At 43.3% G+C, this 24991-nt stretch overlaps 1 protein-coding gene across 2 annotated transcripts in view; it reads left to right on the top strand.

The window, feature by feature from the left end:
- RAB6A (RAB6A, member RAS oncogene family) overlaps nt 1-24991 on the top strand; it is a 42867-nt gene that overhangs the window by 4838 nt on the left and 13038 nt on the right. The window contains exons 2-4 of one of the 2 annotated variants that reach the window (XM_014888724.2): nt 20412-20470; nt 22983-23036; nt 24661-24766. In XM_014888724.2, coding sequence (XP_014744210.1) covers nt 20412-20470; nt 22983-23036; nt 24661-24766 — 219 coding nt within the window. Of the gene's footprint in view, nt 1-20411; nt 20471-22982; nt 23037-24485; nt 24592-24660; nt 24767-24991 lie in introns of both variants that reach the window. The other variant, XM_014888723.2, reaches the window with a different exon arrangement.

Genomic DNA, 24991 nt, shown 5'->3' with positions numbered 1-24991 from the left:
GGAATAGCTGTGCCTTTCTGAACTCTGCTGTGCTTTTCTCCCTGCATCCTAGAAATGATCTGTGATTTGGAAGGAAATGATCATCTTTTTCCTTGATGTGACATAATAGATTTTCTATCTGCAGCTCTTGGGGTGGTGGTGGTGGTGATACCTGGCACTGGATCCAGGTTCTGCAAAGCAGATATCTGAAAGCTTTTGCTGAAGCTGTAAGTGGGACTAATGGAGAAACAAAGGCAGGGAAGCTCATCTGAGCCCACCTTAGCAGATGATGTGGCAATTGGGAATTATCAGAGCCAACAGCCATTTCTTTCAGCTTCAGTGATGGTTAGAAATCTGTCTTCTGTAATCAGTCTGTGAGGAAATAGCTGCCTTTTAGTTACCTGCTAATTTAGTCCAGATGTTTAAAGGCATTTTGTTGTGTTCATGCATATACAAGTACCTGTTGTGTACACTAATGATTATAAAACCCCAAACCAACCAACCAAAAGAAGCCAGCTAAACCCTTCACTGCTTTGAAATGTGGCTCAGAAAAGCCCACACGTTGTTGCTTCGACATGAACACCATCAGATTTTTCAAGTCAACCTCCAGAATTTGCCTGTAACCTGTAAGAACAGTAACCTCGTGACACATGAATGTTTCTGAACAGGTATGGAAATGCTGATGCATCTCTCCCAGTATGGAACAGGGAAAAGACCTCTGAGATATTGCGTCCAACCCTTGGCTGATCAAGGACTTGATGATCTTGGAGGTCTTTTCCAACCTGGATGCTCCTGAGCTTCTGTAAAAGCACTATTTTGAAAATTAACAGATACCATCAAAATTATGATGGGTTTGACACGTTAATATAAATTATTTATGGAAGTAGTTTAAATAAAAAATGTGTGTCTTGGCAAACAAAGAGCAGCCAAAATGTGGACTTGCAGTGAAAGTTTAATTTTTCAGGTCTCTTTGCTTGATTTATTTACTGAGCTCACACAAAGTTGAAAAGCTAAATGAATTCTTTGTTTTCCCCTCAGCATAAACCCAACTCTTCTGGCTCTAATGTAATGAAAGGCCCAGAGACAGTGAACAATTCCATCAGTTACTGTATGTCAGATATTTTCCTGTTATGTTCAAACCGTGTTCTGGAATATTTGAGTGATGTTAGCTGGAAAAAAAAAGACTTTTTTGTGTGCCTCAGTGCTATTTAACTCTTATCTAAATGAAGCCTAGTGCATCCCCCCCCCCAAAAAAAAAAATCTGGGAAGCAACTATTGTGTGAAACTAAATGTAAATAAATTTGACTTCTTAGGGTGAGGGTATAACTTGTCTGTTTCTGTCCCTGGTTTGTGTGTCCTTTCTGCTGGCCCCCTGTACACCAGGATGGGCACATGCTGATGTCACATGTCACCTGCTGCCCTTTGAACGAGCAGGGATTTTGGGGCTCACTTGGAAGAGTCTCTGTGCCTTGGGTAGCTGCCAGTATCCCCTGGAGATGCCACCCAGCTATTCTGAGATTTCACAGGCTCGTAGTGTTCTCTCGTCCAGACATGTGTAGGTGTTACCAACACACAGAATTAAGGCTTTGCTTTAACTCTAAAGCACAGAATTGAAAGAGTTGGGAAGAAATACTGGAGCAATACTGATTAGCAGTATTTTGTCTTCAGACATGGCCAGAACCTGGAAGGGGAAGCTAAACCTGCTAATGAGAAAATGTCTTAACTTTCAGTTGGTCTTTTCTCTGTCTTGAATTGTGACCCTTTAAACCTCTGTACTATTAACATTTACACCATATAGATGAGTGCCATTTATCCTGCTAAGTGACTTTCCTTTAATGGTTTGCTTCTTCAGGAGCAATCAGCAATTGCTGCAGAAAAAACCAACCCGCTCCAGCATTTCTGTAATTAATGCAGGGGCCAGTTTATTCCATTCCACTAAATGCTTCCTGCTGTGCTTCCTGTCCATGCCCCTGTCTAGGTTTGAGTTACAGCAAGTTAATTTTCATAATGTTCTTGATATGTGCAACACAAAGAGAAGGGGGATTAAAGCTGGAATAGATAAATGTGTGACTAAAAGGAGAGGGGTCCTTGCATCCGTGGCAAAGCTCCAAGCAGTGGCTGATGCAGGATTGGCAAGTGTGGGCTTGGCCAAGGGGTGTAGGTAGCTGCTGCTGGAGCTGGGAAAAGAGAATTCCTGTTAACAAGTTGGGACTTCAGTCCTGCAGAGGCTCTGGAGCTGCACAGGAGTGGTCAGACAGCACTGGATTAATGTGAGTGCAGGAGTTTCTCTGCAGCTTCCTTTTTATAATGGAGATGTTAGATTTCTGGGACTACAAAATATTCACTCATTCCTGTCCTACTCTGCTGGTACAGAACTGACTGTGAGAACCCTTGGTGTCAGTGACAGGAGGGTTTTTTTCAATGGCCTAATTAAAGGAAGTCTTAGTAGAGCAGTATGTGTTGGCTGGGTGATGGAATCATCCATGGATCCATGGATGTCTGAGTGGTGGAGGAGATGGAGAACATTCTCTTTGGAAAGAAGTTCTGACTCCTGTCTGACTTTCCTTGGCAGCAGCAGGCAGGTCTTCATGCTAGAGGTTTGCTGCCTTCTTTGTCTTGTCTACAGTACCTCATTTTTTCCCCCCCCTTCCCCTTACTTGCTTCTGGAGCAGCTTTTGGGCATTTTGTCCTTGGCTCACTCAAAATGGCTGAAAAGTCACTTGTGTCCACATAAAACACAGGATGGCTTTCCTCAAGCTGAGCTGGTGCTGCTGGTTGGGATAAAGCCAGAGGTGAATCCTTCAGGAGAACAGCTGGACACAGCTGGAGGAGGGGCTGATGGCTGAAGACAGTTGGAGTATCATGACAAGGAAATCCCAACCTTTTTTTTTTCCCGACCTTGGAATGCTTTACAAAGAGATTTTCACAGGGTTTGTCTGTTCCAGCCTCTCATTGCCAGACTCATTCACCAGTTCTTGTAATTTCTTCTCAGCTTTTCCAGCTGCCTCTCAATATTCAATATTTATGAATTCAAATCATAATTATGTTCCTATTCTTTTTGTTCTTCCAGCTTCCCATTTTTCTTCCCTAGCTGAGTTATCTGGTATTTTTCACTGGGCAGTCATCAGAGTGGCTTTTATCCACCACTGTACAATCGTGACCATAATTCTCTTCCACTTTTTTTTTTATTTTTAGTTGCTCTTAAACCACAATGTGACTTGGAGAAGAGAATGGGTTTTTTTCCCTGACATTGCATAAACAGGAGGCAGATCAAACACTCACGTCCCATAAAATTGACCTCTTTATTTGGATGCTGTAGTGCAACAGCAGACTTGAAAAAGGCTTTTCCCAGTGAAAAAAGCTTTTCCAATCTTGACTCATCAGCTGTTTTGGTGTTAAAATATTTCCCCCCTCTGGTGAAATGCAAAGGGCTCATAGGTTGCCTCCGTTTTTAGGCTTGGTGGACTCTCTACTGTCACAGTCAGTAATTTACAGTTAAAAATAAATTCCTTGGCCTTAGGAATTTTACATTTTCACTTAAAAAATGCAAGAGAGATTTTAGGAAACTCAAAAGGAGCCTTGTTTCAATTACTACATGTGGAGAAAGGATAGTGCAGGAGGGAATCTTCCCCAATGACTTGCAGCTGTACTGATTACCAAGGAATGGAAATATCTGTGCCTGGCCAATCCATTTAGAGGATATAAAGGAGTGGGTTAGCTGCCTCCAGGCACTCTCATGTGGAGGCTGCTGGCTGTGCTGTGAGGAGCTAAGGGACAGGTAATATAAGAAATTGTGTGTATGAGGGACAGTCAGGGTGAGGTGGCTGGGAAAGGGACAGCTTGGGGTGAGCCAGTCATGCAGAATGAAAGAAGGAGTCAGAGCTACCTATGTGGAACTGCCTGTAAGGAAAGGAATCAGTACAACGTGAACCTGCCAATAAAAGGAGGAGTCAGAGTTATAACAGAGAGGTCTATAAGAGAAAAAGTCAGAGTTATATGAGAAAAAGGTCTGTAAAGGAAAACGTGTAAGAGTTTGCGAATAAAGACTGGTGGGAATGAAAGGGCTGGTGGTGATAGCAGCCCTGTTCATCTCGGCTAAGGTGGGACAGCTACACATTGCCTCCAGTAAATCCTGCCATCTAGAGAAAAATTTCCCTGGAGGATTGCATGGCTGATGTCTTAAATGGTTGTTTAGTCTGCACAAGCCTTGCACAGCTGAGAGTGAGGCTGAGATTTGAGATCTGGTTTTGCCTGCCTGCTTTCAGATCCCAGGAAGAGCAAAGGCTTTTTAGCTTTACCTTTTGGAAACTGGAGGAGGGGAAGAAGTGTCCTAAATGAGATGTTTTTAAGATGGCTCCAAACAGCTCTGTGCTTTCCTTGGATTTGATGCTTCTCAGCTGCTTGCCTAAAAACCCGAGTCCAGAGCCAGCCCTGGGGTGCACTTAAAGCTGGTTTTAGGTAGGGCAGCCTGAAGACCCCAAAGTATTTTCTATGTGTGTTTATACAAGGAATTGCTCCAGCTAGATACAAGTCTTAGAGAATAAATATTATAATTAATCAGGAACTTTAACTAGTATATGTCCTTAATATGAAGGAACTGTTCTTCTGGAAGGTACTGCTGGAAGAGAGTATTTATTTCAAGATACTGTATCCCAGTTGGAGTGTAGATAATTCCTGTCTGAAGAATTTTCTGATCCAAACCCACTTGCTCATATAAACACTTTTCTTTTCTGTAGTTGAATCCCACAATTCCTTCTGGAATATCCATTCATCTAGAAAAAATCAGAATAAAACACCGGCAGAACTTGTTCCATTTACTGTTTGGAACCAAATTTCTACCTCTTAAAGACTAGCTATTTTTGTTTTTGAAGTTGATATAGATGAATATCAGACCTGTGAACCTGAAGGGTTTGTGGACCCTTCAGGCTCCGTGGCCTCTTCCCAAGGCACTTGTGAAGCACAGCTGGGAAGGAACAATTTTATTGTCAGCTGGCTGGAACTCTGTGTGGAGAGGTCAGTGTCTCAGTCAGGAAGAAGCTAGAGGAAAAGCTTCCCACTGAAAAGTTGGGAATTGATGTAATGGATTAACGTCCTTTAAGCTTGGAGTTGTTAATTGGCAGTGCAGGCAGCAGGAGCATCGAGTGTCTGATGGCCTCTGTCCTGTTCCCAGGAAAAGAGCTGGGGCAGCTCAGAAGCAGCAGGTATGAAGGAGAAAAGGATGGTGTGGTGTCAGGATATCCTTCCCTTGAATCCTTAATGCCAGGGATTTGTAGCCGTGTGCTGCCTGGACCCACACGGGTGTCTGAGGAGTCCTTCAGCTGTGCTGGTCTCAGTTTCTACACGGTTTGAGTTTCTGTTGCTAAAAACCAAATTGTGGTTGGGTTTATTTTTGGTGCAAACCCGCAGGATTCTGTGCTGCCCTGGTGTCGATGTCCTGTATTTTAGAGCAGCTGTTTTCTCTCTGCCTGGCTGGGGAGTTGCATCACATGCACAGAGGCGTGTGTGTCGGTGCAGCTTGGGTTATTTATTTTCACAGCAGTCCCCAGGTGTTCTCCACAGCCATCCCTGTCAGCTCGGATCAGCAGATGCCTGGAGGAGAGCTGTGCTTAATGAATGTACTATGGGCAGGTTTTTTCCTTACAAGTTAAGCCAGGCTGCATCGACCTTAAATCAGGATTATTTTAGGATTTTATCATAACTCGCTCGGGAAGAAACACTCACCTGTGTGTCTGCCTGGAGAATGAGTTTGAAGGAGCTCTTGTGGAAGCTGTTTTGCTCCTCAAGTGTGCAAAGAGCAGACAGGTCTTAATCCTTCCAGGAGATGGTTGTGGGAATAAGATGGAATCACTGAGGAGAATGCTATATGGAGCTCTAGTCCCCTTCTTCCTTTTCTTCTTTTTCTCCTCCTTTTCTTTTCCTTCTTTTCCTTTTCTCTTTCCCCCAGCAGGAAAATTGTCACCACCCTGTGAGAGAACAGAAATTTCTTTGTGGCAGTGCAGGGAGTCAGGAGAAGAGGGAGCAGAAAGAAGTATTTGCTTGTTTTGCCAGTGGGATAATGGTGCTGGGGAAACATTAGGGAAAATTTAACTGAGTTAAAGGATGGAGGGAAAGGAAGGGGATGGTAATCCTTTGCATTTTAATAGGTCTCCTGAGACTTCTCTAATTCCTTGCTGGAAATGGCTGACTTAGCAGTGCTTGTTGTGCTTTCAAGGGCAAAATATCTTTGGGAAGAGAGCAGGAGCTTGTTCCAAGGGCTCCATTTGGCACATGATCCAGGGAAGCAATGCCTGGATTCCCTCGGCTGGATGCTGGCATCTGCTGGTTTAGCTTGCATTGGGATAATGCTCAGTGCTCAAAGCAGGGAATGTTTCCCTGCAGAAATGCATCCTCAGGTGGCTGCTCTCTGCTGCCTCTTTCTCTCCTGCCTCAGGAATATCACTGAGGAATGCAGGAGAGTGTTTCCATATTACATGGTGCATTAGCCTATCATTGGCAGTTTATTTAACAAAAGTTACTTTTGGGAAATGTTGTCCTGATTGAGGATTTTAATGCAGATTTTTGTCTAAACTGCCCATGAATATGGTTTATTATGGGAACAAACACTGTGTTAAAGGTATTTAAACCATAAATTCATAATTATGTTTCCAATGTCTGCTTCTTTCCAAAATGGTTTGGTATCATTTATTTTTTGACTTAAGTTGAGGAACTAAGGTGGCTGTAGATCTGGAAATCACTTGAAGGGATCTCCTGTGCTTCAGATGACAGAGGAGCTCTTGGCTCCTTCCCCTTTTGCCCATGTGGAATTTGCACTTCCTAGAACCACTCCTGGCAGAGCAGATCCACCCTTTCAGTGTAATGTCTGTCCGGAGTGGCTTAATTACTTTTGATCTCCCTATGTAGCATTTTATTTCTTTCAAGCCTTTTACAAGCAGATAATTAGGTGTTTAAAAATAAAATACTGGGATGTAAAAATTGGATCTTATAAAAGATTAATTACTGAAGGTCTCCTGGTGGGTTTTTGCTCAGTCCTGCACTGGTTTTTAATGGAAAGTTGGAATAATAGAACCTGGAAGCAGTAGATGCCTCAAAAAAGGATTTCACTCCCAAGGGCTTTAACTGCCATCATATATAAAGTGAATATTGAGCCAGCCTTGCATGACAATAATAAAACTTCAGTACTGGGCTCTGAAACTTGATAGATTTTTGTGCGAGAAGCAAGTGGAATGCAATAGAATAGAATTGAATTGAATTTTTGGAGGTGTCTCTAAAACTATTTAATTTTTCTCTTTGTGCTCACAGCAAAGATGTAATAACCTGAGATAAAGTGGAGTTTTTCTGAGATTTCAACCCAAACACCACAATCCAGAATCAATTCTTTGTCCAAAAATTGAGTTACTAAGACAATGGTAATCTGGAGTGGTGCTATTGGCATTATTGGAGCAGTAAGGAGCAGGCTGTTTTGAGAAGAAGGAACTAGTGAATGTCACCTGACCCCTTGAACTCTTGGTTATGGCTCAGCCCTTCCCACTTGGAGGACTCTGGAATTACAGCCAGGAGACAGCTGTGCAGTACCAGAGTCTGCCAAGCTTTGCCTCAGCATCCGGGTGTCATTTTGGAGCCTGAATTAACTTTTAGTCACTGACTTGTTGGGAATATGAAATACGTTCAATCTTTCTCCTTCCTGGAACTGTTTTCCATGTGCTTCCCTCAGTACCTGTCTGTACTAATGGAGGTGCATAAGATTTGTTCATTCTTTGATTTTTAAACTGAGTCTTGTGAATCCTCTTACTCTGGCTCAGGGGCAGGGAGCCATTCCCAACAAACTGCAGCTGGAATGAAGATGTCACTAGCCAGGATTTAAAACTGTTCCTCCTTTCTTTCCCCAGTCATCCTCCAACTCCTCTGCCTCACAAATATGCTCTTAAATGTGTTTTTCTTCTCACAGAAATGTACTTAGAAGTACCACCTAGCTAAATATTTGGGATAGGATCCAGTCCAGTTGTGGAATATGTCTTCCCAGGGTGAAAAACCCAATGTTTAAAACCAGCGTGAAGAGCCCAAAAGAGGTGACTCTGCAAGAACTGCTGCTGTTCATCACCTTTAGAAAAAATAATTTCTGAGATGAAGGAGCAGCTTCCCAATAACATCTCCTGCATGGAATGTCTTCCTCTTTCCAGTTTGTGCTGCACATGCTAGCTGAGTTGTTGATCAGGTCCACCTGGAATTCCCACAGCTCAGAGCTCCATCTTCCACTCTCTGTGCCTTGCTCCTAAGAAGTTTTGGGTAGAGACTGTGGTCACATGGACTTATGAACTACTAAATCTTCCTTCTTCCTTAGCTCCATGGTCATCCACACCTGGTCAGAAGATCCCTGGGATGTGCTTTACAATATTTCCAAGAGCCCCTTTGTGTTACCAGTGTTTATGACTGATGGTTCTGAGCAGTAAAGATAAAGTCCTTTAGAGAATATTTGAAACCTCGTTGGAAACTATTTTAAAAACCTTAACTATGTAAGATATGAAGGAGAGCAAAATCCTCAGGCTACACTGAAAAATATCCTCGTGAGTGTGTAAGTTTTGAAGGTTTTTTTTTCATTCCTGGCAAATAATGAAAGACTGCACAGAAGTCTTTGAAATGCAAAGGTGGCCTGTGAGTACCCTTTAGTTAATTAGCCAGGCTTGAAAACCTGAGTTTATCATCAACAATTCCTGTTCTCTGATTGGTTTTAAACTCATCCACATGGAAGTGAAGGCATCCTAATCTGGATTTCCCTCACAGCCACTGCAGTGTAGTTCTTAACTATCCACTCTGATCTCTGCCTTCCAAAGGGCCCAGAAATGCTGTGACAGCAGGATGCTCATCCTGTCTTTTGGGCTTTCCATGCTTTTGTGACACTTGTCTTGCACCTCTTAGGAGTCAAAACTGCTTGGGACCTTCCCTTCAGGTGCTTTGTCTCATCCCTTATGGCTTGGGCAAAATTGTGTCTCCCCGTTCTTTTGTTTTCCTTATCTGCGCAGTTACTCCAAATCTCGATCCTCTGGTTATCTTATCTTGCGTTTGTTCTTCCTCATTTGAATGAAACCACGTTTACCACACTGTGCATCAGTTGGCATGTGAAATTCCCATCCTCCTCCTGCTGTTCCCTGTTCCAGGTGTTCACATGCATGTTTCCTTTACCCCATTGCAGCATTTTAGTTTCAGCTCTTCACAGGATTCCAAGGCTCTCCCTCCAAGCTGAATCTCCTACTTTACTTGGCTACAGGAAGTTGAAGACAATTTTGGGTTTCCACACCAGATTAACCTAAATTAAATTAAAATAACCCACCCAGCATTCAGAAATGGGCAGGACTTGATTTCTGCAGACCTCAGTTACTTTGATTAAATACAGCTGAAGGTATTTGCCCCTTCTGTATAAAATGATGGGGGATTCAGCACTCTGTACACGAGAGATGACAGCTGTTCCTCCAACAGAAAACTGGGAGTCTGGCTCCTCACGTGGCACTGTGTCACTTCCCAGAGGCTTGGTGTTATCCTGGAGGAGGAGAACTGGGATTGCCTAGAGGTCTTCCACTTGTGACACTTGTTTTGGCTCTGTTGCTTTAAGAAACCTTTAAACTGTGAAAATAGCACTGGTTATGTTACAGGCTTGGCTTGGAATTCCTCTGCAGAAAACCAGACAAGAGGTTTCATCTTTAGAACATAAGGTGTAGATTTTAAAATCAGCTTTTGTAGCTGTGCTTAGGAGGTAACATTTCCATATTTTTTATTTTACTCTACTGAGTAATTGAATTATAATATTTTATATGTCTGCTCCTTCCTGTTCAGCAGTGGGGGGTTAATCCTTGTTGATTTTTTTTTTTTACAGTGGGATGGTAAAAAACACCCCAGGTTTTTTTTTTATGCAAACTTTCCAATGTGCAGCATCGTTATTTAAAAAAAAAACAAACTCCAAAGTGTGATTTTGAGACGAAACAGTAAAAACGGGTCAGCCTCTGGTTCTATTTCTTTCTGGCTGTGACTGAGCAAACAGAACAAGATTTGTTTGCATTTGTGCTCTTGCATTTATTTCCCATTTTGGGAGGAAGAGTCAAGCTAATTACTGACAAAACCCACAAGAGTTAATGAAGCTATTTATCACTGGGTATTTTTGTCTCTGTCACAAGGCTTGGTGCAGATCCCAAAGGAAATCTTGCCTGTGCATTAATAATCAGGGATATTGTTCTACTTTTATCAACTCTGCCAGTGCTGATTAGGATTTGCTTAGCGGGAAGGAGTTCTGAGTTTGTCATTAAACTTGTGATGAGTCTCCCCACATTTTTATTGATCTGGGTGATCCTTTCACATCCCAAAATAGAAAGGGGACCTTTTTTGAGCTTTTTGTGTCTTCTACCTTGGGGCCAGTCATGATCAATCTTAACTTATGCCTTAGTTGAGAAATACAGATACCAGGTAAAACTAACTGGCATCTCCCTCAAGAAAAATGTGTAGTACTAAATAAAATAGGATTCTAAATTGCCTATAGACAGCTAACAGGCTGATGTTGCCTTAGAAGAAAATGGATAATAGAAAATTCTCTCTTCTGCCTCTTCCTTTTCCCTTTAGCTACTGCTGAGCTTTAAATACAAGTGACAATTCTTTGCTTCTCTTGCTGGTTTTAAAATGCCCGGGGACTGCATAAAACACATCCATATGGCACTGAATACTTGGATCAGTGGCAGAGCAGGCTTTTTTCTGCTTGTCCTTCAGTGTGTAGCTGTCAGCTGTGAAATGCTCCTGGGTTTTTACATAGCGTGCCTGGGAATGGTTGTGTAAAAGGAAGGATCCTTCGGGAGAATTGCTGCTCTGCCTGTTAGAGACCATTTCTTCTCCACTGGAGGTGGCCCAGTGAATACCTGTGAGCCAGTTCAGCTGTCTGAGTGGGAGGAGCAATCTTCAGGTGAGATGTGGCCACGAGGAACAAGGGACTTTGTCACTTGTCACTGCCTGCTCACATCTTTTGCAGTGTCAGACCGTTTGGGTTCCCTTGAGGAAGGGAAATTCCACCTGAGTTCTTTACAGCAGGGAGCTTGGACAGGATGATCTTTAAAGGTCCTTTCCAACCCAAACCATTGTGTGATCATTTTTTTGCCAAATATTTGAAGCAAGCTGCAGTAGTGTACAGCAGGAATTAGACCAGGAAAATGTGTACTGCAAGATGAGGAATAAAATGAAAATTTGCTCATTTAAGGAAAAAGAGAGCAGGTTTTTAATATAACTAGCTCTGCATTCCTAGTTACAGAGACTAATGTTCAGCTAGATTTAATCCCAAGTGTTTGTCTCTATCCAGATGTATATCTAATCTAAAGCAAGGCTGAGAGCTTCAAATTTAAGACCTGAACCAGCCTTGAACTGGTAGGTTTTGAAAAGCATCTCTCAGAAAGAAAGAAAATAAATCCTTGATGTCTGCACTGCATTGAATTTGACTTAAAAAGTCGGGGAGTGGAGTTACAGGCCTTGCTGGCACTGCTGTCAGCAACACCCTGGGAAAAAACACTTTCTAGGTCAGAAGAGTGCATCAGCCTCCCTTTTCTTCTGTCTTGGATGAGTTTTTGTGGAAAATAGCCATGTGAACATGCTCTGAGGTGCCCAAAGAGCAGAATGAATGAGAATTAATGAGCTTTTCAGGCTAACACATTTTCATAGTCATCTTTTTTATAAGGCAGTTACTGAAGTGTTAATCATTTGATTACTGGTTGTTGTAGATAAGGGAGTAATTGGTCCCTTTTTGTAAGTGATGGAAATGCCTGACAGGAAGGGGCAGGCGTGAAAACTCTTGTTTCCATGGATTATTGCCCAGAGAGATTGACTGGAACTAAAACCCCTTTGCTCTGGTGACAACTGGGTTGCAACAAAATTCTGTTTCCCATTTGCTTCTCAGTAGCAAGGGGAGGCTTTTAAACACTATGTGTGTGTGAAACTTAATTTTTGGCATGGCTTGAAATGAGTGTTATGACTTTGTTTTAGAAGCCGTTACAAATGAGCCTTTGGTGGTGGCCAAGGAGAAGGGCTGAGTAACAAAAAGAGCAGATATTTTTTTTTGATGTAACTCTTAGGAAAATCCAGCTATACCCTCGGTCTTGAGGGAAAAAAAAAAAAAAGCATGTGAAATGCAGGATCACTGCAGCTTTTTTCACGTCCTTAGAGTTTAAAATGGTGCTCCTGTGCAAAGAGCCTGGCTCCTTCCTTTGTGTCCCCGTTCTTGCAGCACGTGGGAACGAGCTGCAGATGATCCCAGCCATTCCCAGAACAGCTTTCTGTGTGTTCATCTGCTGGGTAGGTGTCATTCCTTGTTATTCCCTGTTACATCATGCCAGTTCACTCCACTTCATGCTTCCCTTCCTGCTGCTCTGCACCAGACACTCATAAATATTCATGTAAACTTCCCACCATCCATTTAGGCTCCTATCCCTGGCTTAGGGTCTGTTCCAGTTTGCTAAGTGCAGCTTTTTTTACCAGTGCTGAGGGCTGGCTGGGGAGCTAAAGGCTGATGTCACACTTTCTGCTTTGGGAAGTTGCTGGGATGTTAAGGCTTTAAAAGGTTTTGCTCAGAAATTCTCCCATCACAAAGAGCAGACCGAGGTTCAAGGCACCTGATTGTCACAGGGTAAAAGGAAAATGGAAATTTCCTCAGCAGCAGCAAAATTTTGGCCGTGCTGTTTCTTGCTTCATAAAATGAGTAAAACTCATCTCTTCACCTTCATGTCTAATAAAACTGTCTCATCTTGTCTTGACAAGTCCAGTCTAGATGGAATCTTTGTAAATTCAATTCCCTTAGTCCTTACAATGTGGAAATAAATCAACTTTCTGTTCAGGATCTCTCAGTACTTTAAAATACACGGGGCTGTGTCTAGGGGGCAGAGGAAAGAGGCCCATTTGGTTATTCCATTGGTTCATTGATCACATGTTGCATCTCATTAAATTCATGCTCATTTTGTATGGAGCACTGGGACAATGCTATTACTAATCATCTGCAAAGGGGTTAAAACTTGGCTTTAAAAAAAAAAAAAAAATTAAGAGGCTCAACATTGTCCCACTAATCACAGAATCCTAGAATGGTTTGAGTTGGAAGGGACCTTAAAACCCTTCCATTCTTACCCCTGCCATGGGCAGGCACACCTTCCACTATCCCAAGCCCTGTCCAACCTGGCCTTGGACACTTCCAGGGCATCCATATAACTCGAGGATTACCTTGAGCTTCCAGAAGTCTCTCGTGTTCTCTGGTTGCTGTTTGTAGAGTTTTAAATTGTGATTGTTTTTGCTGGAAATAGTCTTGGAATAACTGTGGTGATGGCTGTGAGGAGTTATTTCTTACAGCTTTGCCAAGAAACAGGAATGGAAAATAGGGAAGGGCCAAGTCCACCTTTCCCTGTAGTTCACCAAAGCTGAGCAGGATGCTCTGGGAATGGAATTGGACTATGGGAATCCTCCACTGCCAGTGCCTGGATTTCTGTGTGTTTTCTCCTCTGCTCTGTGGGTACAGGCCAGTGATTCTCAAACTGAGAGCTCCACGCTGCCAGCAATCCCTGAAGCCAAAGTAATTGATCCAGGACTATATCAAACAGTTTTCAGTAGGGTTTTTAATTAAAAGGCAAAATAAAAGCTTTGTTGTGGTAGTGTCCTGAAAAGAAATGAGGGATTGGCAGGGATTCATTGGTCTAAAAAGGCCAGCTGCAGTTGTTTGACATTGTTATTGATTGTGTCTGCCTTTCTAGAGTTCCTTTTCGAGGTAGGATGCCATAAAACCTCCACAAATAAATGCCAAAAATCCCTTTTGGAGGTGGTTGTTTTGCTGTCTGTCCTCCTTTCCCCTGCAATCATGGACAAACTGCTGCCAGCAGTTTGTGGCTGTATATCACTGAAGGAGGTTCAGAGCAGGTTGGAGCAGGTTCTGCAGCCTGTGTGTAAATTCTTGGAAGGCTCTGGCTTATTTTGGGGCTGAGGTTTGCCATGTGGCTGTTGTTTTGTAGCCCTGTGAGAGCTGCTGGGTCCCTGTTGCTGGAGGTATTTAAAGCCCTGTGGATGCAGCACTTGGGGCCATGGGTTAGTGATGTTCTTGGCAGTGCTGGAGGAATGGTTGGATTCCATGATCTTGGAAGGCTTTCCCCAACCAAATCATTCTATGATTTGTTTCCTTGCATTTTAGAAGTATCCTTGTGGATACTAAAAGATGTGTCCTGAACTGGCAAAGAAATACCTAAATACCAATGTTGGGCATCAGCCTGTTGTGTGCAGCTCCTCACTGGGCTGTGGTTGTGTGGGAAGCAATGCAGCTGCCAATGTCCTTTGTCAGAGGAGTTGCCAGTGAAACAGAAGGACTAAAACTGGAATTTAGTGTTGAGGGGGCTTTGTGTTCAGAGGGTGCTCTGTGCTCTGCTCCCTCCGAGCTGGCGGATTCGCTGTCGCTGCTTTAATTTCCGTTGCCTGATCTCCGTGTTTGATCTCAGCCATGAGCTCCAGGCCATTGTTTGTTCTGCTTGGAAAGGGTATCAAACCCAGAATCAGCTGAAATCAAGGTGACTTGTTCTCTGGAAGGAATAAAATGAAATATATTTAAGGTAGGAAATGATGGAGCATCTCTTGAATTCCAAAACCAAAGTGAAACAAACATAAATTGTTCTGTGTTGTTCTGGGTCTTGTTTCCCTGTAACTCTCTGGATATTCTACATTAACTTCCTAAACAGAATCTTAAATTCCTTCTTAAAGAAGCACATCTGTTTAATAGAACAGAATAGTATAATTTATAACCTAGATCTTTAACTGGGCTGGGACTAAATTATCTTAAAAGGGTCTGTTTGAACCATTTTGTTTATACTACTTAGAGGGGTCCACGCATGGATTTCAAAGAAGGCTTATATTTTGCAGGCTTTCTACTGATTTAATTTTTTCTTGATTATAAAAAAAATTATATTGAGGACTTAAAACTGTAAGAAATTGGCTCAGATAGTCCTCTGGTTTGATCTCATCTCCCATCAGGAAAGAAACGGCAGAATAAAATAGATTTGACAATAGAGCAGGAGTGGAATCAATAGGGAAAAAAAATCAGGGTAAAAAATCCTTTCATTAGAGCAAGGAGATGAGACCTCTTCAACTGTGGCTTTTGCCTCTGCTCCCTGGGACTAGACTGGATTCCATCCTCTGAGTTCCTCACTGGGACAACCTTCCCCTGACTGAGAATTCCTTGGATGAATGCAGTCTGCTGGCTCAGTTGGATAATGAATGAATTTTATTTCTTGCTTTGAGGCAAGAAATTTCCATAGTTTGACAGCAAAGAGCAGAGGTGGATGGGGTATGTTTTTATTATATTTTAAAGAAGCTGCTTTAATCACTTTAATACAGCATTTCTGTTTCCCATGCTGGGAATGACATACCTAAAAATATTCTTACTGGCTGATACAAATTGTTTCATTTCAACTCTGTGCATCTTCCTTTTGGGGCTTCTTTTTAAACACAAATCTGAAACTGGTTTTGAGGCGTTCATAATTAAGTATATTGTTCTTAACAATGCTTTTCCTTTTGGTGATTTAGGTTGTTTTGTTTTTTTTTTTCCCTAGCAATAAAATTGTAGTGAAGATTTTGAGGTGAGCTTATCTATGAAAGAAAGTTGTAGTGTCACTGGGGTTTATCCTTCAATCAAATCTGGAAGGGGTCATGCCAAGGGCAAGTGAAATTTTGGGATTATGCTGTGAGTTATCTGCTTATGTGAGGAGAAGGCTTTCCTCATCTTCCTCCCTTTGCCTCTGGCTTTTAGCAGGTTGGATCTCTTAGCCAAGGCTGCTTCTGAGAGCTGGGAGAGGCCAAGTGCAGTTTTCCAGTTGAATAGGCTGGATGTGTTGATTACTTTTAAGGTGATTTTGCTTTCAGAATATTTCTTGGCATTTTTTTTTTTTCCTGCTTGCTGATGCTTTGAAAAGGGTGATGAAGCACTAGGATGAAGTCAGCGATCTAAATGTGGATAAATTCTCCAGAAGAAGACTTGCACAAGATGTCAATCTCTAGTATGCTATGCCTAAGAAAGCGAGAGGGGGATGTCAGACCTGCTCCTCATCCATCACACAGTGGCTCAATCCCAACTGCTTTTCCTTGCAGGTCATTCCTGGCTGGTGCCTGAGCCTTTTGCAGACTCTGGCAACAAATGACCTCCTAATGCAGTGGTGGCAGGGAGGTGATTTGTGTTATGTGATGGGTCTGTGTCCTCCTCCCCAGTGCCTCGTTAGAGCACCCGGCGCCGCTGGGGCTGTTGCGCACACGCCGGCACTGGGAGCACTGGGAGCCCACCATTCATCAGTGTCAGTCCTGGGGGCTGCTGCTGGACACACACAGCTGCCCAGGAGCTGGGAAAAGGCAGCCTGCAAGAATGAGCTGGAACGACCTTGGAATCTCTCCAGCGGCCGCTGTTGGATCAGAGTGGCTGGAAGCACGAGATCAGCGTATTGATTCCATCTTGCAGCTCAGTTCCCGCTGTGAAATCCCTGCCCGGCACTGGCTCAAGGCTCCCAGACAAAGGGGATCGATCAGGATGACTCCATCAGCCGAAGGCTTGGAATTTAGCCCCTCCTGCTTCATGGCAGTTCCTCTGATAGGAATTTTACAATGTCCTGTCTTCTGACTCAGTCATGTTTGGCACTTGGCTTTTTGCTGCCACGATTCACTTGCTGATTCAGGAGGGTGTTGGCGTTTGGGCATCTGCTGGTTTCTGTGCTGAACCAGTGATCAAGCCTTTCCTTTTAGGAGTTTCCTAATTTTATACAGCACAACAGCCAACTTCTTCTTTTCCCAGAGCATATGAAAACACTGCAGCCCTCCAGGATTTATGTGGATGGGGTGAGCAGCCAGTTCATGATGGGAGCCACCAGGTCCAGATTCTTGCAGAGCTGATCCAGCAAAGGAAACCATCTGAGCTTAAAAATTCTTGTTGGAGCTGGACCCCTTCGGAAGTGTACCTTGATAATGAGATGATAGAAGGTGCTCTCAGGGCTGGAGCCAGGCTGGGAGAGCTGGGGGTGTTCACTTTGAGAGGAGAAGGCTCCAGGGAGAGCTCAGAGCCCCTGCCAGCACCTAAAGGGGCTCCAAGAGAGCTGGAGAGGGACTGGGGACCAGGCACAGGGAATGGTTTCCACTGCCAGAGGGCAGGGATGGATGGGATATTGGGGAAGATTTGTTCCCTGTGAGGGTGGAGAGACCCTGGCACAGGTTGCCCAGAGAAGCTGTGGCTGCCCCTGGCCTGGCAGTGTCCAAGGCCAGGTTGGATGGGGCTTGGAGCACCCTGGGATAGTGGAAGGTGTCCCTGCCCATGGCAGGAGGTTGGAATGAGATGGTCTTCAAGTTTCCTTCCAACCCAAAACCTTCTAGGATTTAATAATCACAGTAATCACTTGAGCAGGGGTGTCTGAGGCATAACTGCATGATTAGGAGGTATTTGATGTGGAGTTTTTTTTTTTGGATGGAAAGTTGGAAGGAGCCAAGAATTCATCTGGTGAAGCCATTGTTCAATCTCTTAATGGCAGAAAAACGTCCAGGTTAGGTGTTAAAACAAATGGTTTCTTCGGTTCATCACTTATTTACTTGTTTTCCCTCCGTCTTCAAAAGATTCTTGCATGCCTTGAATGTAAATTCCTAGAGTGAAATGACATCTGATAGCTCTGCATGCCAAGGAAGGGAGGAGAATCCACTGCCCAGCTGAATAAGTTATTTTGAGGTTTAATTGCCTCAGTTTCCCAGTTCTGTCCCCTTCCTGCTCGGATTGTGGTTGGACTCAGCTTTTAGCTGTTAGATCTTGATCTACAGAGGAAAAAGTGGCTGGAGACAACTTTTCTTGAGCAGTAAGTCACTTCTTCCCCTCACCTTTCAGCTGCTTGCTGTGAACTCTGCAAGCTGCTTTTTTTTTTTGTCCAAAAAGTTTCCTTCTCAGCTCCTGAATTGTTTGAGACTTTCCCTTGCTTCCTGTAGCAGAGCTGTCAGTGTGTCCAGCCAAGGCAAATCCCATTCCCAGCATTTCCTCCCCCACCTCTGTCCCTCCAAGGATGTGATATTGACCTTTTTCTTGGAATTGTTCCAGCAGCATACCAGGAATATTTTGGCCTAAAGGATATTGCATTGCTGACTAATGCTGCCCTGGATGTACTTGTGTGTGGAAATTTTTCCAAGAGATTAAATTAACTCACTAGATTAAAAAAAAAAAAGCCAAACCAACATCTAAATGAAACAAAGCTGAAGTCTTGAGTGTCTTATCTGTTCCTTGGGCTCTAACACCCGGATTACTTATTCAGTTGTTTCCCATCTGGATTTAAAGCAGCTGATTGTTCTTGTCTCTGTATTACCTTGTTCTGCTTCTCCCTGCTGAGATAATTTTGGCATTTTCCAAGATGAATTTGAATTCTGAATGTCTTCTCCCTTTGCTTGCAATCACTCCCAAATTAATGCCTTCTGGGAATTCGAGAAACATACGGGCAGCAAGGCAGAACAGAAATTAGAGATACAGTGGGAACTGTGGGCTTTCATTCCTGCCAGGATTTCTAAAATGAGTCAGTTTGGGTTTTTTAGAAGGAGGAACAGCAATGCCTCAGTATTCATGGAATTAAAACTGTGAGCAGTTGGTGTTAATACCATCTTGATCTGGTGCCTGTCAACATAAACCTGGGTCTGTTCAGAGAAGAAATGTCTTGGAACTAAGTCCATTAGGATGCTCTCTCCAAATGTTGGTTGAGGCAGATATTTAAATATAAACAAACCAAGCAGTGCCTTGTTTCCCTCCTCTTTTTGTGAAATGAGTGAAGGTAGGTTAGGGAGGCTCCAGGAGTAAACAGAATATTTTCATCTTTTGATTTGTGGACACATCTTGTCCAAGACATGTCACTTAGAAGGGAAAACATTTCTGGAACGCTTCATTGTCCTTCAAGGGTCACGAGTTACCAAAGCAAATAATTTCCTGGGGGAGATTGGTCCCATGAAGAGTTAAATGTGGCTGTTTGCATCAGTGGCCATGTGAGGAAAACCAGCTTGTTTGTGATGCTGCAAATCAATTCCTGCGATTCTGTGCTGCAGTGGGAAGGGATTTGGTTTGCCTGTGTCTCCTGAGGATTGTCACTGGGTCTGCAATGAATCCCTGTCACTGAGTCTGGAATAAATCCCTCCTCCCCTCACAGCAGCTCGTGGCTGTTTGTCCTGCACCATCTCGAGCCTTTCAGCACATCCGTGGGACAAACCTGAGTCAGGGATTCAGGAATCATTCCCATCTGGGATGTGCTGCTTCCAAAAACCTGCTCAGTGAAGGGAGTATTTGCTCTACCTTTGTGAAGGCAGCTTTTTAACTTTGTGGGAAACCTGATTCTGCCTCCAGAGCAGAATACATTAGAAATTCACATGGGAATTCAGATATTGACTTGGGAAAATCTCATCTCTGCTGGGTTCCTGTTTGTTTAGCCCCTTTTCAGAGTTGACTGAAGATGAAAATGCTGCTTAATTGGGATACTGGAGATTTTGTGCCACTCTTATGTTAAGATGTAAAACAAACAACCCCCTCCCCAAAACTCACCCCAGAAATCATAGAATGGTTTGGGTTGGAAGGGACCTTAATCTTGCCTTTAATTTCCATATTCACTGGGTGGTCACCCTGGCAAAAAGCTGAAATCCTTGGAATATTGCTTGGAGAGCACAAGCTCTGCCCCAAGCACTCCTTCTTACCTTTTATCTGCACACACAGTGCTTGGTGTCCAACACAAGACACACAGTTCCTCTCCTCTGCCATTGGCAGATGGCAAATTCCAGCTGCAAGGAGCTTGGAAAAAACACTGGGAGGTGAAACAGCCCTGAGTAACTTCAGTTGCTTCCTAGATAACTGGCCTACAATTCAGAGGATTTATACACATCAAAATGAGGCAGCTGGAGATGTTCCAGTTCCCGTGTGTCTTGTGAAAATGTAGGAGAAGGAAAAAGCCTATAAATTATGAGTTAGGCTTTGGCCCAGCTCTGCTCTGTTGTTGGTCTTAAAAGAGTAGAAAATAAGTGTTTTGAGGATGATGGGGTCTGAAAGTGATTAATCCCCATGTTTTATGACTGAAAAAAGCTTTTTGTTGCTAATAATTAGTTACGGAGGCTGTTAAAGTCATTCAGTTCAACTAAAATTACTGAATGACTTGGTAGAAAACAGAGCAATGAAAGTCATTTTCATCTCAAATTACAAATATTTAAGAGTAAAACTGATGATTGGGAATGATACAGGAAAAAAAGTGACTTTACAATTGTCAAGTCAAATAACTGCTCCTGTCCTTGCAGCAAGTTTAAGTACACACTGTGTATCTGTTGGACACAGTAAACCTTTTTTAAATCACATGCTTAAAACTTGCTCTGAAATTGGTCCTTGAATCCATGTTTTGTTTTGTTTTTTCTTCTTTTAGTTGGGAAGACTTCCTTGATCACCAGGTTCATGTATGACAGCTTTGACAACACCTACCAGGTAAATTAATCCATATTTTTATCTTGTGTTAAGACTCTTCTGCTGCCGTGTCTTCCATTGCAGGAAAAATCATTCCAGACAAGTTGGGCACTGACCATGGAATTCCCAATTGTGAAATCTTAATTTTACCACCTGCCAGAGTGGCACTTCTGGGTTGGATTTTGCAGCAGGATGAGCTGTGTTTCTAAAGAAATATCCAAGGCATAGCCAGGGAATAGCAGCTGTTAAGTCTGTCAGGGTTTTTTTTCCCCACCATTTTCTACCAGACCATCACAGATCTAATCCCTGTGTGTGGATAGCATAACAAGTACCCAGCTATTTTAAAGAACAAGCTGGAAAATAATACCGAGTGTTAAAAAAAAAAAAAAAAAAAAGGAAAAATTTAGGATGTTTAGAAAACAGTTCTACAAACTAGCACTTTGCAGTCCAGGAGAACAGTGTTGCTCACTCCCAGAATTTAGCATGAGCTCCAAATGTGGTGAGATATAAAAGTACTTCAGTTTCCTGACGTGTCTCCTCCAAGCAGCACATGTTTCATGACTTGGTTAGAGTTGGTGATGTTCTGGATACATGAAACTGGGAAAAATCTGTTCCCTGATGCCTGGAAAGGTTTTTTTAGGAGGGTGGGAGGAGGACTTAATAGAAAAAAGGGAAAAAAAATGGAAAACATTGTGATTCTCCTATTCCTTGGTGTCTACCCAAGGATCTCACTGAATTCAGAGATTTCCCTCCTGCCTCCTTCAGTAATTCCTCCTTGGTGCTGCAGGAAGAAGGAGTTGGGAAGTTCCCCCTGAGCTGAGGGAAGAGCCATGCTTGCCCATGTGTGGAGTGCACATCACTGCTCCCAAGGCAGCCAGCATCCTCACAGACTGCTCCCACTGTGTTTACATGGACATTGAAGGCAGTTCTTTTATTTCAGATGGGATTTTTTCCCCCCCCCCCTCAATATTTTTCATTTAGGACTGCTCCTTTGCCTTACTGAGTTTGTGTCCCAGTTCTTCCTGCAGGAGGTTTGAGCCAATGTGCTTTAGGATGATACATGTGTCACCATGGAAAGGTGGTCTGATGTAATACATTAAAATGATTGCAAAATCAGTGAGTGGCACTTAGAACAGTGAGAAATCCTAAGGACTTCCAAGATAAATTGGATTTAGGCTTCAGAGCTGCCTGCCCAGTTTGGGTGTTAGTGGGCTTGGGTTAGAGCCATTGATCCAAACCCCCTTGATTTTCCTGCAGTTGTGACTGAGGTGGGGCCATACCTCCTATTGTGCTGTAGCTGGAAGAAGGAATCAGTCACAAAAGCTCCAGGAATTTAGCCAAAATCACACTGCTTGTTGGTGTCAACCCCAAACAGACATTTTTGGATGCCCAGGATTCTCTAGAGACCCCTGAGAGGCCAGTATTTAATGCTAGTGCACATCACACCCTGATCATGGGTAACTGGAGCGGGAGGTGAGTTCAGGGACGATCTGCTTGTTCTGGATGTTTCTGGCAGATTTTGAATGCATATTTTTCTGAAACCTATCATTTGAACATGGGGTTTTTATGTTCAGCTGTTAAAAATAGAAAGCTGCCATTTAATAAAATCCGTGCTGTGCATTGGATTCCTTTTGCTCTCTGCTGGATGAGAGGAACTCAGCTGTGTCCCTCTGCTTTATCAGTAAGAACTTGCTGTACTGTGTTAGAAACCCAAACACCTGGAATAAAACCTTGTGATTGGAGGTTTATTTTGCCAAGAGTGGTTTCCATCCATGGACATGGTGGGAATGATTTCCTTTGTGCTGTGGCCCAAATTACATATCATACATTATTGTACAATATCTATTTTAGTAAAAGTCTTGTGTATAGAACTTGCTGGAGCACCCATTGATAGTGCTACTTCCCTGTGTTGTGTGAGGACAGGCTGGGAGAGGAGAAGGCTCCAGGGAGAGCTCAGAGCTCTCCTTCCAATGCCTAAAGGATCTCCAGGAGAGCTGGAGAGGGACTGGGGACAAGGCATGGAGGGACAGGACACAGGGGAATGGCTTCCCACTGCCATTAAGGTGTTCCCCAGGAAGCTCCCACTGGTGTTGGGAAGTTGGGGTGCAGCTATGCTGCTTTAGGGTGAACCAAGCTTTAGTGGTTGTTAGGGATCATGTAGGTGTCTGCCTTAATCTGCCTGGAAAAGTGAAGATCCATGGAGATACTTGGCAGTTGGGAAGAAGACAGTGTGTCCACATATCCTGGTTGAACTGGGGGACACCAGTTTGTCACAGGCACAGAAATCCCTGCTTCTACCCAAATAAATGTCTAGATTAAACTGTCAATATGCATGAACTGAAGTTGTGTTTTGTGCTTTAAGAAATTGTTCTGGTCATGGATATATTAAACAAGTTGCTTATTGAATCAAGCTATATCTTAAAAATAAGAAACCCAGCCCGTTTTTCTTGCAGCTGCTGCTTCTCCCCTGAAAAATCACTGCAGGTATTGTGACATTTTTGTAAGAGCTCTTGGTTTTCTCATCTCTTTACAGGCAACAATTGGCATTGACTTCTTATCGAAAACCATGTACTTGGAGGATCGAACAGTGAGTAAGATTTTGTTACTTTTCTCTGTGAACAGTAGGAATGAGGACCAGCATCTGGTTTTGTGCAGCCCACACTTGTGAGATCACTCAGAAGCACAGGCTGAGCCTTCATCTCCCAGCTGCTTCCAGGCAGACAAGTGCTGTGGAGACATAGCAGTGAGCAATGGGAAATCATCATTTGGGTCATGTGTGCAGGGCTCTCAGGTGCAGTTTGGGAGTGGCACAAGGTGCTTCAGTGCCATGCTCTGGGAAGAAAGAGATGGTACAGGTAATTTGAGAGGTGAATGATGGTGGGAGTTTGGAGAAAGGGGAGCCATGCTTAATCCCTTCAGCTTTTGATGCCACAAGACAGAAGGGTAAAATACAAATGGCCAGATGTGGCCAGTTAATAGCTGGCTCCATCTTGTTATTATTCCTTGTTTAAAAACAAGGTGGCCTCTGAGCTCACAAATGAGACTCGTTTCCTTGCTTGGTGCAGTTTTAGCTCATCAAGTGAAATCACTGCTCTGTGCAAGCAAAGCTGTGGTTTAACATGAGCTCAGATTCTTAATTAAGAAATTGAGCCTCAGTTGAGCTATTTGCAGAAGCAAAACTGCAGTGCTGCTGAAGCTTGTGGTACTGGATAAACTCCGAATAAATGGGATTGGATAAGCCCCCAATAAATGGGATTGCATGGGAAGTGCTTGAGGGATGAGATGTGCTTTCCATGGCCAAACTGGCTCTTGCACACCTTGCCATACGTGTTGCTTTTAGTATGTCTTGCCTTTTCTTCCAGAACCTTGCTGGTAAGAGCCATTCAGCCTCTCTGTGCATGTTACTTTGCAGTTTAGAGTTATAATGAGCATTTTTTTATCCTTGAAAAACTGACATGAGTAGTTTTTCCAGCTTTTCCACCAGCAGCTGTCCTTCATGCTGCTGGAGTTTACCTATGTGAGTCCTGAGGAAGGAGAGCAGAGCATGAATCTCTTGTGTAGGGAGAACTGCAGGTGAACATTTCCCAGAATCACTGAGGTTGGAAAAGCCCTCCAAGATCAAGTCCAACCATTCCCCAGCACTGCCAAGGCCACCACTAACCCGTGTCCCCAAGTGCCACATCCATACACTTCTGAACATTTCCAGGGATGATGATTCCATCACTTCAGCTGTAGCTTTCTTGTTGATCTTCTCAGTTTGGAAGCTGAGCCATTCCACTCCTCCCCTTTCGGAATGGAAGCATTTTTTGGGAAGCTGCACCCCGTCCCCCCAGTTTGGCTGCTATTACCCCTTGGGAGAAATTGCCATAAGGAGACAGTGTCCTGCTGCTCCCAGTCCCCAGGCACCTCCTGCATGACTTTATCCTTTTTATTTAGTATTTTTTTGAGAGAAAAAAAAAAAAAAAAAGTAAAACATTTCTTTACTCTTTTATTTTTTAGTGGCAGTTTGGCTTTTTTAATTTTCTCCCACCCACAGATCAGGTTGCAGCTGTGGGATACTGCGGGTCAGGAACGTTTCCGTAGCCTCATTCCCAGTTACATCCGTGACTCTGCTGCTGCTGTAGTAGTTTACGATATCACAAGTAGGTATTTTGCACTGGGTTTGACCTTTTTTTTCTTACTTTTCTTGCTTGTTTGACTGATTTTGTTAGGTACGGTTGCAATTATGGGACACAGCAGGTCAAGAGCGGTTCAGGAGCTTGATTCCTAGCTACATTCGTGACTCCACTGTTGCAGTTGTTGTTTATGATATCACAAGTGAGTGGGGGGAATTCTGCATTTCTAATACTCTGCCCTTTTCATCCTCTAGCTTAGCTTTGCATGTCCTCTCACAGTCATCTGCTTGGGCTTCATCCTGGCATGACAAAAACGTGGTTTCTTTGCTTGTTTCACACGAGCCCCGTGTTTGCTGCTGTTGTAATGTATCAACTGTCTCACAAATATAATTTTAACCCTTCCCTATCCCGTTTTCTTCAGTTCTTG

This window comes from Sturnus vulgaris, chromosome 2 (assembly GCF_052056855.1).
Source record: "Sturnus vulgaris isolate bStuVul1 chromosome 2, bStuVul1.hap1, whole genome shotgun sequence".
In the NCBI taxonomy this organism is placed as follows: Eukaryota; Metazoa; Chordata; class Aves; order Passeriformes; family Sturnidae; genus Sturnus; species Sturnus vulgaris.
Note: the sequence above shows the minus strand (reverse complement) of the source record. Positions and strands in the feature narration are given on the sequence as shown.